The sequence below is a fragment of the Centruroides vittatus genome, unplaced genomic scaffold, assembly GCF_030686945.1.
Source record: "Centruroides vittatus isolate TY-2023 unplaced genomic scaffold, ASM3068694v2 contig_680, whole genome shotgun sequence".
Classification (NCBI taxonomy): Eukaryota; Metazoa; Arthropoda; class Arachnida; order Scorpiones; family Buthidae; genus Centruroides; species Centruroides vittatus.
The window spans coordinates 1338963-1358905 of NW_027122427.1; the positions used below are offsets into that span (position 1 = coordinate 1338963).

Here is a 19943-nt window from a genome sequence, read left to right on the forward strand (position 1 = left end):
CTTTTTCTAATTCAAAAGGTGTTAGTATGATATTTTGTAATGATTTTTCCATCATCAGCAACATGTGAAATACACACACTCTTTGTTGATCCTCAATGTATTTTTTTTTTTTTCATTATTCTGACATTCTAGCAAATTCTACCAATCATAATAACAGTAATTGAATTTGCAATCTGAAAAAGTGTTGCAGACTGTTTAAAAATATGTTGTAATTTAATACTTTTTATTGTAAATTTTTATCTCCATTTTCTTTCCTAACAAATCTCTCTTCATACATTCAACTGGTCCCACAATGGGCAGAGCCAGATGGTGAGGAATCTAAAATGCTCAAGACAGATTTCCTGACATTCCTCACTCAGACCTGAATCTGGGGTCTGGGTCTCTCAGAGTGACAAATTAACAGCTTTGCTTTAAAGACTTTGTATTACAAATATATTCACTTTTTAGAGATCAGAAAGCAATGTTTCAAGCATTTTACATCCTAACATGATAGTTTGTTACTTAATAAAACACAGTAAAATTCTTATACGTATGTTTTAGAAAAGTAGTTGTGTTACAATCCAAATCCCTTATAATTTTTTTCATTTAAAATAATAAGGTGGTGGCTCTGGTTAATATTTTTCCTCAGAATATCTGATTTTCAGGAACAAATTACTGATGTTAAGCAGGGATTCCTCCATATAAATGTAATTACATTATATGTGATTTCAGTTATGTGTTTTTTTAAACACATTTTATATACTTGAGTATTACTTTATAAAAACTATCAAAACTGCTATATGAAACTGTATTGGCTGTTATCCAACTCTTGTGCTTAAACTCATTGTTGAAAAAACATTTGACATGAAGATATTCTTTAGTGGACTAAACAGTGAAAATTGTTCAGATGATTAAGAATTATCTTACATCTTGATGATTATCTTATAGAATTACTATAAGATGGGTGTTTTATGAGATATATTATTTAGCAAGTGTTCAAGCTTGGGCTTGATATCATGCACATTTAATGGGGAAAGTATTTAAATTTAGTGGGAACTGGAGTTTGAACTAGTGGGAGACTTGTCTATAACTTGGCAACAGTGCCGTAATACCTGAGTCAACTACTGTTGGATTACTGGATATGTCAAACTAGTGATTGGCTGAATTACTGAGACTGTGTTGTAATTGGAAAATGACGTAATTATTGATGTGTGTTTAAATAAAATCGGGGTAGTTTTAAATAGACAGTTTTGATATTTTTTCTAGATAACTTGATTTAAAAATTTTTTTAAATTTTATATTATGTTTTAAAAGTATTTAACATTTTTAATATTTTATTTGCAGAGATATAAAACCTGATAATATACTGATTGATCGAACAGGCCATATTAAATTGGCAGACTTTGGATCAGCAGCAAAACTTGGAGCTCAGAAGACTGTAATTATAACATTATTTTCATTATAAAAAATTGATATATTTAATCACTCGAATTTAAAGAAAAATTTCAGCAAAATTACAATTCTTTTCTCCAGTTTTATAATTTTATCTGAAAGTTTCTATATAGATGTACTGTACATTTTTCAGTTTGGTTACTTTAATATTTTGAATACTAATGAAATTTTGATATTTTCAATCAAGTTTGTTAGACATTAGAACAGTAACTATTGTGTAATACTGCTTATCAGTGATCACACTAGAATAATAGCAATAATATAAACAGCTGATGCATAATTAATAGCAATTGATAGTTGTAGTAAAATATATTAACAAATGTTTTACTAATAGTTTTATCTTAGGATTACTGTAGAGACTGTACTTAGTTTTAATTCATAGTTACAATCTAATTTTAGAAATTATTTTGAATTATATTAACAAATAAAAATAATCAAGAATTTGATATTTTGTTAAAATGATCTATAATAATTTTTTGTTAAGGTATTAAGTAAAATGCCTGTTGGTACTCCTGATTATATTGCTCCTGAAGTGTTAATGGCTATGAATTCTGGGCCAGCTGCATCCTCTACATATGGTGTGGAATGTGATTGGTGGTCTTTAGGAATTGTTGCATATGAAATGCTGTTTGGCCATACTCCATTTGCCGATGAAAAAGTTCTTGCTACTTATAACAATATCATGAATTTTAAGGTGAGTTATATGTAATAATTGTATTAGATTTTGTTTTATAGACTACATTGTAATGGTAATAAAGTATTAGCAAATTTTTAAAAATATCTAGATAATACAAAAATTGTATCTTTCTTTATTCTAATTTTTTTGATTAAAATATAAAGTAAATTTTTGAGTTTAAATTTTTTAATTTATTATACAGTAGAGTCCTGTGCAATGTGGGGGATTTGTTACGCATTATAGGAAATCACATTTTCGAAACCTGCATTATCACACGATTTATGAAAGTGGCCTTGGCCTATAAGTTGAAAAAAAATGTATACCTCTGATCAACAAAATTCGAGGGTTGTTGCTTGCTTTATTTGCACGTTGTATGGGACTCTACTGTAATTTTATGAGACTGTTTAATTCGTATATTAATACACTATGGATTTTTTCAAATAGCTAAAAAAATATTCTTTAGTCTCCATTCAACCAAAAATGTTGTTAGTTTGAAACACATCACTGCTATAATTTCAGTTTTCTATTTTCAGTTTAACTCCTTTTTTGCTCTCATACTTAAACACAATTTTTTTGACTTGACATTGCATGTATAAATTATACAAAGATTGATATTGGATTATAATTGAATAATTCATTATATTCAGTTTTAAATTAACCAAGTACTTGCATTTTCTGTTTTTACACTTTAAACATTATTTAAATGAGTGATCAAATTATTTTGAACAAATTCCATGTGTGGTAGAAATGAAAATTTATCTTCAACATTTAATATATGAATATAATAAAACTTTCATGTGTATAAACTTAATATTGCAAGTTGTTTATTTGCAAACTTGATCACTACCAAGATTCATAATAATAAAGAAAAAAAAAATTAAAATTTGTATTAAAATTATATCATTTGTAATGATATAAGTACTATATGAACTTTGATTATCATTTTGAAATATAATCATTTATATTTGAGCAATCACATAATTCATTGTGTTAAAAATCATATTTAGCAGTAGAGATGAAATTGATAACTTATATTTATAATTTCACTTTAAATTAATGAAATAATTTCAAAATTTTGGAGGAAATTCCAGCATTTTTATTAAGTTTTACATAAATTATAATTTAGTTAATTGGTAATTTGTATAATTATATTAAATGCAGATGAAATTTATTTAATTGTAATATTACTTGGTTCAGTCAAAAAGAAACTGAAATTATTTCATTAAAAATAAAGTATTTGTTTTGGGAAAACATAATTTGGTTGGTATGTAGGAGTGTTGGCTATTAATATTTTGCATATGTTAGAAGCACTACTACTGCACAGCAACATGACAGAGCTACTCTGGAAAATGGAATCCACTAGTGTGAGCCATCCATTTTTGATAATGTACTTTTATGACAAAAATGCATTATCAAAAATACAAGTCTTCAAATAGACCAAGAAGTTTTGTTCATGACAACAGTCAGTACTGGACATCTTGCAAAGTGGCAGGTTGAAGTTGCAATGTTAATATTGGATATAGTCATCTTCAAATGCCTTAATGAAGAGTAACTGGTCCATCACTGTTAATGAAGTTGCTGGCTGTTTGCAGATTAACTATGACTTGGCATATTCAGTATGCATGATGTGTTTAACTGTAGAAAAGTGTGTTCAAAATGGATACCTAAACTTCTCACTGAGCACCAAAAAGGAGAGTAAATAGCAATATACCTCCAATACTTGCACTGTGGGAACTCGTAGGAGGCAACAGCCTTCTTGGACTGAATTGTGACTGTGGATAGCAGTATGCATTTGGTATGTGCCCCAGCACAAACAGTGAATGGGTGGAAGTTAAGGGGTGGAAACATACTGGATCTCCAGGAAGCAGAAAGGCAGAATGACTGGTTTTCAGCCAAAGCTTATGATGATCTTTTTGACTATTGAGTTTCAGGAAATGGATAAGGAGTGAAGAAAGATGAAGATTACCTTGCAATCTTATGCAGAGATCTTGAAAAACCAACTATTCAAGGCCATCAAGTTCGAAAGGCCAGAACTTCTGAATAATTTTTCTTTAATACAATGCTAGACCATGTGGCTAAACACACCTTAAGCACCTTGAAGATGATGAGAAAAGCCCTCAAACACTCGCCATACAGTCTTGATTTGTTGCCATGTGACTTCCATGTCTTTGGAAGATGAAGGATGCACTCAGCTGGTGAATTTTTAAATCAAATGATGATGTGAGAGGGTTCATGGAATGGGTTTGCAAGTAGCCAAGCTTTTTCTTTTTTTAGAAAGAAATGAAACAATTTGTGGAGTGGTGGATACTTGCCTTAACCATTGGTAGAAGAGTATTTTGAAAAATATTAAATGATATGCTCAAAAAATAATTCTAGTTTCCTTTTGACTGAAATAAGTATAATAATAAATCAATGTAATTAAATGTAGATATAAATAATAATAATAATAATAACTTACCCGTGGTCACCACCTGGTCGTGGTGGGAGAGCCCAGTAATTTTACTGATCCATAGGGCAATGCAGGCTGGAGCACAAGCTCCTGGTAGGGACACCCATGCCAGTTAGGTCTATGGGGAGAAATGAAGCTAAGAGTGACCACACCCACATTCTGTGGAGATATTTATTATGGTAATAACCAGATCAAAGTGTGATACCGGCTCGGACGTCGCCCGGGTTAACAAGGTCTGCGTTCGTGGGTTAGGCAGAGGCTCACGTTCGAAAAATAGGTCACAGTCTCCCTTGGTGACCGGTGGCGAAAGCAGCACCGGCCCAAGCATGGCTACTGCAATGCCCTCAACAGATGTGAGGAACCAACCCAGCCTTGGTGTTTCTGTTGCAATGCATCCACAGACCACAAAGGCTGGAAAACCACGCCAACAGATGAAATGGACAGTAGAAATGAATGAGTTTATCATTCGTAGTTACTATACCATCACAAAACTCGAAACATACATGACAGCATACAGACAACAACTACACCATAGATTCATACAACAGTATCCTCATCTCACTGTCACTGAACAAAGGGTTGTTGATCAAAAAAGAACAATTATACACAACAACCTTATTCCACAAACAACACTTGAACTTATCAAACAACAGGTTGCTGATCAAATACATCAACAGACAGAAACATCTAACATTAATGAAGATCATGTAACCAGTCAGGATAATCCAGCAACAAGCATTGATAATAACACACATACAACAATTACCACTAATGATACTACAGACACTTTTTCATCCATCACTGATAACATAGACATGGATTTAGTTAATACGCTCTCACTTATATTTCAGGAAACACTCACTAAATATACAGGCACAGATCCCACACAACGACCACGAATACCAAAAATCAACACGTCAAAAGAAGTAGGAAAAACACTAAATTAAGTAAACACTCACTTACTACCACACTACATTCATTCAATTTCTACACTCGCAGACATTCATACATTAGTTTATGCTGAGGCAGTCGCAGTAGTGACACACCATGGACTGAAAGCACAATCACAGACAAATACACAGAAAACACAATTCTATCACAAGCCTGCCTGGCAGAGAAGAATAGAAACACAAATAAATGACATTAGACAGCAATTAGGCAGGCTGACACAATACACTAAAAACAACATAACATCCAAATTAAGGAAACAGCTCAAAAACATTTTCAAGAAAATAAAAACACACACAAAACATGAACGTCACAACACACACATTACAGAATACATTGATACACTAAAACAAAAACTTGCTGCCAAAGCACATAGACTCAAACGATACAAAACATGTACACTACGAAAACAACAAAATAAATTATTTACAAATAATGAAAAACTCTTTTACAGACAAATTAATAACAAAGCAAACACTGATACACAGCACAGTGGCACACCAACAGAAGAACTCGCAACATATTGGTCTTCTCTTTGGTCCAGTGCTGTCACGCATAATGCTGATGCAGGCTGGATCGAGGAGGAGAACAGAAACTTGCACAACATACCAACTATACCCTGTGTTGAAATAAACATACATGATTTCCAATACACTGTTAACAGAACGCACAACTGGAAGACACCTGGTGTAGACAACATTCACAATTTCTGGTATAAAAAGTTTACATCACTGCACCAGGAACTAGCTAAACACCTAACACACATCATCATCAATCCACAAGACATGCCAAATTTTCTTACTCAGGGCATCACCTACATGAAACCTAAAAACAATAATACCACAGACCCCACACAATACAGACCAATTACATGTCTTCCAACACTCTACAAATTATTGACATCCTGTATCGCAAACAAAATATACAAACATGTTGAAGAACACAACATTCTAACGGAACAACAAAAAGGTTGCCGTAGAAATCACGGGATGCAAAGAACAGTTACTCATAGATTCAGTCATTCTACGGCAAGCACACAAACAACACAGAAACATAAACGTGGCGTATATAGACTACAGAAAAGCATTCGACAGTGTTCCATGCAGTTGGCTGCTACATATCCTACACATGTACAAAATACATCCATCACTCATTGCATTCTTTCAAAACACTATGCAGCACTGGAGAACAACACTACATCTCAGGGTTAGTAACACTTCCATACAAACAAACCAAATTTTTATTAGGCGAGGAATTTTTCAAGGAGATTCCTTGAGTCCTCTCTGGTTCTGCTTAGCCCTGAACCCATTATCCAACATTTTAAACAACATGCAATATGGTTACAATATCAGACATGAAAAAACAACACAGTTTACACTGTCACATCTCATGTACATGGATGACATAAAACTTTATGCATCCACACAAAAACAACTTTGTCAACTCCTACAAATCACACATTCATACACCAAGGACATACAAATGGAATTTGGTCTAGATAAAAGCAAAACACTTTACATAGAAAAAGGAATCCCGAAGAAAGAAGATTTTGCGCTTCGAAATGGAGACATTATTGAATCCATGGAAGAGGGCGAGTTTTACAAGTATTTAGGATTCCAACAGGCTATACTAACAGAACATACACAAATAAAGCAAAGATTAATTAAAGAATACCAAAGTAGGTTAAATGCTATTCTCAGAACACAATTAAATGCAAAACACACAGTTAAAGCAATAAACACACATGTCATTCTAGTACTCACATATTCTTTTGGAGTTATACATTGGACTCACACAGATCTTGAGCAGCTCCGAAGGAAAACAAGAACTACACTTACTAAGCATAAACATCATCATTTTAAATCCGCCACAGAAAGATTAACCCTTCCACGTAAAGATAGTGGACGTGGCCTGATTGACATAGTTAACCTTCAGTACAAACAAATACAGTCACTGCGAGAGTTTTTCTACAAGAAACAAGAAACGTTACAATTACATAAAGCAGTAACTCTAGCAGACTCAAATAACACACCATTAAACTTACACTCACATCATATGGACACAACACAACATATAAAAAGCATAGACACCATTAAGCAATCGTGGGCTCGAAAGGCACTCCATGGCAGGCATCCTTACGACCTGGCCCAGGATTTTGTTGACAAAACTGTGTCAAACAGCCAGTTAGCTCGGGGATGCCTCTTTGGGGAGACGGAAGGATTCATGATCGCCATACAGGATCAGGTCATAAATACTAAAAACTACAGAAAACACATACTCAAAGATGCAACACTCACAAATGACACATGCAGAAAATGTCACATCATGCCAGAAACTATACAACACATCACCTCTGGTTGCAAGCTCTTGGCACAGACAGATTATTTACACAGACATAATCAAGTAGCAAATATAATACACCAAGAGCTTGCAAAGAAACACAAATTAGTAGACATCCACGAACCGTACTACAAATACATTCCACAGACAGTATTGGAAAACAACACGCACAAAATGTACTACGACAGAGCCATAATCACAGATAAAACAATTTACCACAACAGACCAGACATCACACTCATTGACAAACACAATAAAATTACATACATTATAGACATATCCATTCCAAACACTCACAATGTACAAAACACATGCACTGAAAAAGTCAGCAAGTACACAGAACTTGCCCAGGAAATAAGGCATCTGTGGAGGATGGATAGGGTGCTTATTGTACCTGTTGTTCTCTCCTCTACAGGTGTCATACCACACACACTACACAAAAGCCTGGGCACATTACAATTGAATAGAAACACATACATCACACTACAGAAGGCCACTATATTGAATACATGTCATATTGTGAGAAAATTCCTGAATACAGACACACACACTGATACACTTCTTTAATTTCTGTTTTGGTTACTATGCCTTGACTTTGGTCCGGCATAGTACACAGCCACCGGTGTTAACCGAGTATATCTCACTTAATCCAACATAATAATAATAATTATTATTATTATTATTATTATTATTGTAGTAGTGTGATTGCAATACTTAATTGGCACAAATGCAATGTATTATGCCAGACAAAAGTTAATGTGTTTTAGTTAAAAACAATAATTATGCTTGTACTGTTGACATATGTATCTGAATTAAAAAGTTTTTTGTGAGACATGTATTTATTTATTATTGATGCTTTTGCTTTTTTTGAATAAATTATAAGATTAAAATCTTGTTTATAATCATTCATATTTATGGTGTTGGTATTTTATTATAGAAATCTCTGAAGTTTCCAAATGATGTTGAAGTATCTCAATCAGCAGTTGATCTAATTAAAGGTTTACTACAAGAAAGTACTGAACGTTGGGGCTATGAACAACTTTATGTAAACATATTCTTCATTGATATTGATTGGGATAATATAAGACAAAGTAAGAATAGTTTTAGGAAACAAAGTTCTATATATACTTCCTTCTTTTGATTTGAATTATTCTATATGCTGTAGTTGTTTGTACGTAGCCAAATTATTAATTGTATGCTTCTTGTAAATTGTATGTTTAAAAAACTTTTTTTGAATTAAAGTTGCATTTAATTCAAAAATTTAAATTTTTTGAAATGTTCAAGTCTAATTGGCTGTATATTCTAGAGATAGAGATAGAACTTAACAAAAGGCAAAGATTACATCTGTTTGTAATGAAGGTAGTTTGTTGTTGTTTTACAGTTTGGTTTCTTTGAGCTTGTTTGAAATCCAACAATAGTCACTGCTAACATGAAGCACTATACATACAACATTTGTGTGATTTCAATTATTACAGTTTAAATATTTTGAAATGAAAAAAATTAAAATTTTTATAATAATTCTCTATATATTCCAATATAATATATATATATATATATATATATATTATTCTAAATATGCTGTAATACAGTATATTCCACTTATTGCAATCAGAATTTGGTTATTATTAGGTTATTATTATTTTCTAATAATTAACATGAAAATAATGCTTAGAAAGATTTATCTACCTCAACATATTTTCTGATAACATTTAGTTGTTACCAGTTATTGTTATCAGTTTTATCCAGTGTTTTAAACACTGTTTTAATTGTTATACATGTACTCCTCACTTTATGACTGAGTTCCATTTCGACAACTGCGTCGTTAAGCGAATTGGTCGATAAGCAAGGATCTTGCACTAGGAATATAGGATCATTCTAAAATTATACAAATTATCCAACAAACTTCAAATTTATTCATAAAAAGACTATTATAGTACGCTATTAGCCTATTATAGTATGCTTAGTGCGCATGTCACCATTCGCCAGTGACCGACACTCAAGCTGAGAAAGGGGATTTCCCAATTGCAGGTCGAAACTCGATTGGTCGTAAGTGCGAGTGGTTGTTAAGTAGCTAGGTCGTAAAGTGAGGAGTACATGTAATTGTTATTTGATCACAATACAATAGTTTAAATTGTGGCAAAACTCTAGCTGTTGTTTTAAAGTTGATGGCATGCAATATATAATTTATCGAGCATTGTTTAATTAATAATTATAATTAATCTTAAAGTTTTATATAATTTTTCGTTTTAACATATTTTTTTAAGGTTATGAATAATGAAGCCAGAATTTTCTTTAGTGTTATTTAGTTAGTTCACTTCTCATTATTAGTAATTGTTATCACTTCAGACAAGTCCCAACTAATTATAATAAGTTGAATTTTAAGTATAGTAAAATTTTTTTGGCTTTACAGTATATTAAAATAATTAACACATTTAATATTGTAATAAAATCATTCTTGTAAATTAACTCTGATGTTTTTGAACATTATCATATTTGTGTTTTAAAAATATTTATAAAATTTTCTTAGTTAATATTCCTTTAATTGTTTGAATGTAATATGTTTAATCATCCATTGTTTAACAGTTCCTCCTCCTTTTGTACCAAAAGTGTCTGCAGAAGATGATACTTCTAATTTTGATGATTTTGAACATGAAACTGCTCGTCCATCTGCTTCTGATTTAAAATCAAAGAAAGAATTTAGTGGTAAAAATCTGCCTTTTATTGGATTCACTTACTCATGTTGCAATACCGTTACAGAGAGGTAAGATTTAATTTTATTTCAGTCTAGTGTATAAATTGCATTTAAAATCATAATGCTATACAGTTTGGATTTTAGATGTTATCTACTGTCTTATGTGCAATTGTTTTATTTAATCCTATATATTTTTTATTTTTGATTTGAGGAAATTATAACTCTCTCTTTGATATTAATGGTAAAAATTAAATGAAAGTGAAGATTTTTTTCCCCTTTTTTTTGTCAACAATTGTACACATTTATATACCATAATCTGAGCATTGTCAAATTTGTTTTGTTATAAGAATTTGATTCCTTAAAAGATATAAACTCTACTTATTGGAATGGAATGATGTAGTAAACACTTCAATCAAAAGCCTTAAATTATTTTCTAGTAAGGTGTAATTCAAAAAAGCTTTTTCGACTAATGTTTTCAATCTGCAATTGGAGATCTTCAGGCCTTGATTCTATATTCGATGATGGAATGATTAAATTGAACAATGATTTTTTTTTAAATTAAATGAAAGATATTTTTGAGATATGTAAAAATAAAAGTAACATTAAATATAAAATTACAAAATACACAATTAAAATAAACATTTGAAGACCATATAACAATAACTGAGAAATTTTTCATTATACTTTTTCTGTCATGTTATGTCATATTTGGTCATATGGTCATATAAGGATTGTTATATGTATGATAGTTGTTTTTTGTCTTTAAAATTTATGCAATGGCCCTTTTTCTCAGTTTAAATATTTCTAATGCTTCTAGTTTATCTTGATGGAGTTGGCATGTTTTGATGATGATAGCCATGTTGTGAAAGGCGTGCACCTCATTATCTGTTGCATATACGGCTAGGGTAATGTTTAATTTCTTTTTGTCAATATCATGGGACAATATTCTGATTTAAAAGTCCAGAGCAGTGATATTGAACCATTGATTATGTCCCTTGACAATTTGTCAGCCCTGGGGCATTGTCATTGGTTCCAATGATGGGACAGGTGATGATCAATGGAGAATTGAAGATAAAGTTGGCTGTAGGAGTAAAAGCACAAAGGAAGAAGAAACGGGTCTTCATGCCATTAAATTTTAGGCGAGGTAATCCCCTTTGGATGAAGAAAATCTGCTGTCTTTGAAACATGGGCTTTTATTAATGTGACTCTTCAATTAGTTTTGAACCTGTCTTTGTTCTCTAGGTGGTCAATTACCTGTTGCAAGGTGCAACACAATCTCTATATAGATTATTGGAGAGGTCAATATCAATGTTTAATCTGATCTGAACTGGAGATGGCTGATCTTAAGTGTAAAATAAAAAACATGTCATGAAGGATATACATTGATCATACAAAAAAAGTATTTGTCTCCAAAGTGTGAAGTTAAGACTATTTACAAAAAATTTTTACATTTTCGAGTCTATCTTTTAATCCTTTACACTACTCCAGAAGTAACAGCCACTATGGTTAAAGAACAAACTTCTTTTACAAAGGTAAAAATAGGTAAAAAATTCACAAAGTAAAAACGATCCAGTGTCAGCCTTTTATTAGAGGTTCTGACACCTTTCACTAAAATCACAAAGAATTCCTCTCACCATATTATCCTTTTCCAATTTAACTGCTTCAAGCCCTCTGGTGGTAGATACGAGTTTTTCACATTAATTTGCATATAGTACAATTTCCAATGTTAACTCAGGATATTATTTCTTCAAAGTGTGAAGTTAAGACTATTTACAAAAAATTTTTACATTTTCGAGTCTATCTCGTATCTACCACCAGAGGGCTTGAAACAGTTAAATTGGAAAAGGATAATATGGTTAGAGGAATTCTTTGTGATTTTAGTGAAAGGTGTCAGAACCTCTAATAAAAGGCTGACACTGGATCGTTTTTACTTTGTGAATTTTTTACCTATTTTTACCTTTGTAAAAGAAGTTTGTTCTTTAACCATAGTGGCTGTTACTTCTGGAGTAGTGTAAAGGATTAAAAGATAGACTCGAAAATGTAAAAATTTTTTGTAAATAGTCTTAACTTCACACTTTGAAGAAATAATATCCTGAGTTAACATTGGAAATTGTACTTGTCTCCCCTTTTTTCTTGTTCAAAAAGATTTTAAGTAAATTTACATTAAATTTACATTTGTATATTTAATGTGCAGTAGGATGGAGAGTTTGCTGAGTTCGGCATTGTAACTCAGTGAACTCTGTCCTACTATACAATATTTGGCGTGAGTATCAATCTATAGTATATTAATGTGCTACGTAACTTGTAGAAAGAGATGCTTTTCATTCAAATTTATAGTAACCTTACACAGTTCACATCTCAAAATATTATCATTGGTCTATCATTGGTTGTAATTTCACCATCATTAAAATTATGTACTAACTCTTTCAGTTTTGACTGGTATCTTTTGGCATATTTTTTTTTAAACCAATAAGCTATCCAATGTTACCACCAGCCATTCTTCCTCACCTTCATGAGCAATGGAATTGTCTTTATTATTAAGTTATAATGTTAGACGTAATGAAATTTATTATTAATATAAATGATATATTATTGTGCAATTCAATAACAGGCAATCAATATTGTCAAAATATTTATTATTAATTAAAAATATCAAACTGAAAGAGAAATGGGCCAATTCCAAATTGTTGCCAGAGAGTGGCCAGAGCGTAATTGTCCAAAATTGCTTTTTAGCTTTTGGCTTTCGAGGTTCTGGGCACAAAAACTAGGGATACAAGACCAAATTACAAAAAACAGGACCACACAAATTCAGAAAAACAGGAGAATTCCTCCTTTGACAAATTTCACAGTGGGAACAATACACTCCAGTAAGTTGTGTTCACCAGGCAACCTCTACGTCAGTACACATTCATTGGATATCCACAATGTGTAGCATAATTCATCGCTCCACAAGATGTCTTCCTGTTGTTCCAGTGTCCACTGGCAATGTGCTTTATACCACTGTAGTCGATGAGCAGCATTCCATGTAGTGATCATTGGCTTTTGTGCTGAAGCTCACCCATGGAATCCAAGTGCAAACACTTCTCTATGGATGGTATTAGAGCGGGTATCATTTCCCAAAGCCTGTTGCCACAGATTCTAACAAGGACTGCCAGTTTGACCTCACCATGCATTAGAGACATCTTTAATCCCAATCTGTCAGTATTTTCAGGTCGGGTTTTGGGTTTTATAACTCCTTCACGTTTCTATTTCACTACAACGTTGCTCACTGTTGAACATGGTATCTGGAACTTCCCAGAAATCTCAGATAGAATGGCCAAATCAATGGGTGCCAATAATCATACCACATTCAGTCTCACTCAGCTTGCATCATTTGTTCGTTTTAATAACAATAACTAACACACGTCTACTATGGGTTCATGGTCCTTTCATTGCATCAGGATTTGCATCTTTTATGCATGGGCAAATCTGCATATGTTCCAGGTGGTGTCTGGTCATTTCTGGCAATATAGTGTATACGATTGCTTTTATTTTAATTTTAATAAAATTAGACTAAAATGAAATGCAGTTTAAAAATATTGAGATAATTATATTTTAATTGAAATGAATTATTTTTAACTTAAATGTTCTGGAAATTCATGTGAATTTCCAGAACATTTAAGTTAAAAATAATTCATTTCAATTCATTTTAATTCATATAATAAGACATTTTACTTGCTTGAAAAACTAAATTAAAATTTAGTTTTTCAAGCAAGTAAAATGTCTTAGTATATATATTTATATTATGTTTCTCTTTATGAACAAAATAACAAGTTTCTTTAACAGCAATTTTATGAATTTGTTAATGAATCTATAAAAATGAATTGTAATTGTTGTTAAATTCAATATATTGTTAACAAAACTAGAAAATTTTAGTTTAAGTACAGTAATTATCTCTACACTATATTTTTTATAAAACTTAAAACAGTTGCTTGATATAAATTTTAAACTTAATAACATTTTTAGAATTTCCATGAGCATGGATAACAGTATTGCATTATTGAATGTGACTTCTGGTGATGAAAATAAAAAAGAATCTCAAAAAATTACGTTATTAGAAGAAAATGAAATACTTTTAAGAAAACAAATTGAGGAATTACAGGAATGCCTTAAGGAACGAGAGAAAAAAATTAAATCTGCGCAGGAAGAACAAAATGCAGAACAAAATAAAATAGTTCAGTTGGAATCGGAAGTGTCGGTATGAAAATTAATTTATTACTATTGTTATTTCAATTAAATTTTCAGTTATCAGTTAATAAAGTATTAATAAAATGTAAGTTGATAACATAGTTTATAACAGAATGTTTAATTAAATCAAATTCTTTTATATTTAATTAAATTATACAGAATATATTTACATTTTTTCTTTCAGTATATAATTTATTATTTTCTAAAGTTTTTAGTTCTTAATTAAAAATTTTTATATTTTTCATATTATGTTTGTTTAGTTGAAACTTTACATAGGATGGATAGAGTATATGCCTGTACTTTTTGTAAAATTGAATTTCTCAAGTAATTTACTTTTATAATACAGTATCGAAATTTGTATATTTTTCAAGCCTAAATGATTTAATAGCTCAATTATAGGAATTATTAGTTTAATTAAATTTTTTCCTGATATCATTATTTTATCTTTAGAATCTTCTTTATTTATGTAAAATTTAGCAAACAGTTTTTTTATATAATTATTAATCAATTTCATATTCTATTATATTAACATGGTACAATGATGTTTTATAATGCATATTATCAGAAAATTTAAACAATAACCTATTAATAATTATTGTAACAATAGTATTATTTCCTGATTAATTTACTTATCACAGTTTCTAATGTGTATCAGAAGTTTAAATTTCATTGCAAAAAATTACTTTTTTGCTACAATTAAATATTAGTTCGAAATTTTAAAAAAATAGTTAAAACATTTTCCTCCCTTTTTTTTAAATTTAATTATTTGTTATAAAAGTTTCCTGTCTCAAAAATTTGTTGAAACTACTATAGTATTTGAGATTTTAGGGTTTTTTTTAATTATTTGTATTTGTAATATGGAAAAACATCTGTTCTACAACATTATTTAAAAACAAAAAAACTATGTTATATAGATAAAGGTAAAATAACAAAATAAATGCATAGTATAACATACATAGGTTGACTCAATATAACAAGGTCCTTGCAGTCCAGAAAATCTGACCCTATTGTACAAGATGCTGTACAGGAAAAAACTTTCTGCCAGGCTGTCTGTCACATGATAGCCATAGTTTATCATCTTACTCTTCCACCTATTCATGCACTCTGTTTTTGTTCTGCTTTTTCTGTGTTAAGATAACCAAGGGTTAAGTATTTATGCAGTGGCATATTTGACAAAATATTTCAGATTGATCCTACTGATTTTGAATTGTTCTTTTAACTTTCAATTTGACTGAGTAGTCTATAAATAAGATAATAAAAGCAACAACATTTGAAGAGGCTAGACCAGGGGTTGGCAGTTTGTCAAGTGAGAAGAGCCAAATTGGCATGGAAACAGGATAACAAAAGCGCCAGAGAGCCGCATCGAGGTTTAAATGCTTGACCGATCGCCAACCAACTGTGTTGAAAGACGCCCCCTAGTGAGCGTTACAGGCATTCCGTGACAATAATAAATTCCTATTACAAATATACTGAATTATTTATATTGTTATTGGCTATTGGCCAAATGAATAATAATAATTTATACTGTTGATGTAAATAATAATTTATATTGTTAATTTAAATGTGCGAAATATGACACACGACAGGGGCTCTCTAGTGGCCGTTTTCGGCATAACGTTACACGGACGGACAGACGGACAGGCGTTCAATAGGTTATATATATAGATATGCTTTAAATGCTACCACTCGCATGCGATTCATATTGATCAACGCGAGTGGCCATGTGCAGGCGGGCTAAAGAATGGTAAAGAGTATGCCGTATGAGTTGAAGTCTGTTTGGTGGCTGTATCTCAAACTCATAAATTATAAGGCTGCTTGATGAGGTGAGATTGGAGTTTACATCCGAAGAGCCGCAAACGTCTATGCAAAGAGCCACATATGGCTCGCGAGCCGCATTTTCCGACCTCTGGGCTAGACGATAACTTTTATAGGCTTTCCATTTTCTATTGAAATATGTTGTGTTAAATCATTAGCATAAATTAATATATTTATACTGTATATGCTCATATTGTTAGCATATACATTACTACACTTAGTAAAATTTCTAACGTAATCCCATATGTTTAAATTATTTTTGATGATATATTTACACACCAATATTTAAAAAAAACATGTACTGTACATATGACAAACTAATCCAATAATGACAAAAACACTTTCATTCATTACAGACTTTCCTTGAAGGCAACATTGGAGCCAGAAGTTATCTTTCCTATTGACAAACTTTCTCCAGAATGGCTAGTCTGTCATTTACATTTAAGTAACATAAAATGGTCTTTCTCTCTCTCTCTGCATGCCATATCAGAAATCCTGACATTGGCAAGCACCTGGTGCAGGTCTCTCCAATGGTCTAATTGAATCATATTATGGTTAAAAAATATTTTAAAGTATAAATGTGTATAGTACACAGTTACATACTAATTCCATAGTGACAGATGCACTTTCATTCATATTATTCTCATGTTATTATTCATATATTCTTTTAAATCTATATCAGCAAAACAATTCAAATACAAATATAATTTTTTTTAAGAAGTCAAATGGTAAATGTATATATATGATAGGACTTGTAAAAAACAGAGGAGGAGGAGGAAGAACATATTTTTTTTAATTGAAAGTTTTATTTAGTTCAAAGTAAATTTTTCAATTTGTTAGTTAAAATTAGCATAACTTTAATTGGTGTGTTAAGGATATCAATTACATTAGAAAATTATTATTACAGTGGTGCCTCATATAATGTACTTAATCTGTTTCAGCTGCATGTTCATTAAATGAAAAGTTTGTTGTGCGAAACGCATTTTCCCATAGAAATACATATTAAAACATCTAATTTGTTCTGCAGCATAAAATAACCACACTGTACCATTTAAAAAAAATGAAAATGGAGCAGTCACCAATTATGCCAAGTAGTCATATGTTGTGAGGAGTAGGTGGAGGAACACTTTCTTCACACATTCATACAGACACACAATTTTTACACATTGCAGTAGGTCTCTCTTTATTGTTTTTTAATCAGTCAGATTCAGGAGAGGCTACTGGGGCTTGCAGGGTCAACTCCTCTTGTTCCATCCTTTGTTTTTTGGCAGCTGGCTTCTTGAAAAACATGTCCAAGGTGGTTTGTTTTTCTCTCTTCTTCAACACCTGTTGGAAATGATGGGGAAGGGTGTATTATAGAGATCATTGATCCTGTTGACCTCAGCTGTGTTTGGATAGTGAGTGTTGGTAAACTCCTGAACCTCTCCCCATTTGACAAGAAAGTCCTTGATGGCAGCAGTTAAAATTGGTTGATTGGATAGCTTTTCCTCCTTGTCAGATGAAGCTTCCCTTTGAGCTTCATGTTCCTGGGCGAGAAGTGCTTGGAGCTCTTCAGTTGTCAGCTCTTCTTGGTGAGCTCCTCCACCTCCAATTCCAACTCTTGGGTTATTGAGATAATCTCCTGCACCACTTCTGTATTCTCAGCTGGTTCTTCCTGGGTCCATTCAGGAACAAGCCTCTTCCAGGCTGAATTGAGGGTCTTCTGCGTGATTTCTCCCCTGGCCTTCTGGACAAGTCTGATTTGCCACAAGAACATCAAACTTCTCTTTCCAGAACTTTCGGACAGTCATGTCTCCACAAAGCTGACATTCTTCAAATACCTTCATGAAGAGAGCTCTTGTGTACAGTTTTTTGAAGTTGGCAATGACTTGCTGATCCATTGGCTGAAGAATGGCAGTGGTGTTTGCTGGCAGATACTGCACCTTGATGAAAGGATAGCTTTCTTCCAGGATCTCCTCCAGGTATTTTGGGTGACCAGGGGCTTTGTCCAGTATCAGCAGAGCTTTGAGTGGCAGCTCTTTCAAAGGCTCCCAAAACGCCTATTTCAAAGAAGCTATTCTGGGAAGCCAAGAAGGGAAAACATCTAAAAATAGCAGATTGTCATTGGCAACGGCAAAAGAGTAGAAACATCATTTGCACTTGTTCGCAGAAAGTCCGTTGTTTGCTTCACGTAACGGCCAAACAGAAAGTCCATTGTTTGCAACATCTGTTATTCGAGGCGTACGTTATACAAGGCATCACTGTATTAAACAAATTTAGTATTTTGTAACTGTTTTCATATAAAAATATATTTTTATATGAAAGAAATACTTCAGTATAAATATTTTGAAAATATTAATGTTTGTTTGCATCCATATATGGGGTGATCATAGTTAATGCAATACTGTCTGGAAAGATACGTTGCAATCCAAATGCAACCAAGTTTTGTATGCTGATGTTTCAGAATAGGAAGAGATTTCTGTGGGGGAATTTAGTTATAAAATTTATCACTATAGGTCTTGTGGTGCTGCATGGACAGCTTTTTATACCTAGAAATTTGTCTGTAATATGGCAGGGCTTAAAGTGACTCTCTTTTTTAGCTTTTTTTCATAGCTCCTCTCTTTTTTAGCTTTTTCTGAGAAAAATGCACTTTTTTAGCTTTTCTCACTTCCCATGTGAAATTTTTTTTTTGTAAATGCGCTCAGGAGCGAAATAGCAACCAGCACATCCCCGTATGCCTTATGGACCGTGCGCAACATGATAAGGCACTGTAGTGTACTACATTTATATAGACTAACAAAACGAGGAGCTTACCAAAGCTTGATACTCTGCACACACTGTAGGAATTTGCACATGGGTTCTCCTTGCTTATATCCTTATGAAATACCGATCTCCGCGGTGCTTCGATATAATCACGCTGCATTAAGACATAAGTACACTTTTAGCTCGGCGTTAAGAGTGATTTTTATACAGCATTATTTTTAGCATTTGTATTTATTTAAGCACAGTGGACAAAAGAAAGAAATAGATTTTATTTAATACTAACAGTAGAAACTCATGTTTTAGCAATGGAAAATCGTATAGAACCCAATACTTTCTGAAGTAAGTTGCTAAGCAAACTTCTTCCCAACCGCCTGCTATTCTTTAGCTTAAACGATGATATTACTCGTTTTTGACTACCATAGAAAAACCGAAAATAATAATTGTTGAGCGATAATAAATTTGATTTCTACTGTTATTATTAAATAAAACGTTGTAGGACACTCGTTTCAAAGCTTGTATCTTTCTAGCACTCTGTAAAATTAAAGATCAAGCGAATCTCGTGCCAGGAAATACAAGATTTTAAACTAATATTCTAAATATTAATAACTTCTGTAGAGACAGAC

General features: G+C 32.1%; 1 protein-coding gene across 5 annotated transcripts in view; it reads left to right on the forward strand.

Moving 5' to 3' along the window:
* LOC136980141 (citron Rho-interacting kinase-like) overlaps window positions 1-19943 on the forward strand; it is a 115547-nt gene that overhangs the window by 24159 nt on the left and 71445 nt on the right. For all 5 annotated transcript variants that reach the window (XM_067276183.1, XM_067276181.1, XM_067276182.1 and 2 more), the window contains exons 5-9: window positions 1324-1417; window positions 1916-2125; window positions 8782-8935; window positions 10428-10605; window positions 14542-14773. In XM_067276183.1, the coding sequence (XP_067132284.1) occupies window positions 1324-1417; window positions 1916-2125; window positions 8782-8935; window positions 10428-10605; window positions 14542-14773 (868 nt within the window). The remainder of the gene's footprint in view (window positions 1-1323; window positions 1418-1915; window positions 2126-8781; window positions 8936-10427; window positions 10606-14541; window positions 14774-19943) is intronic.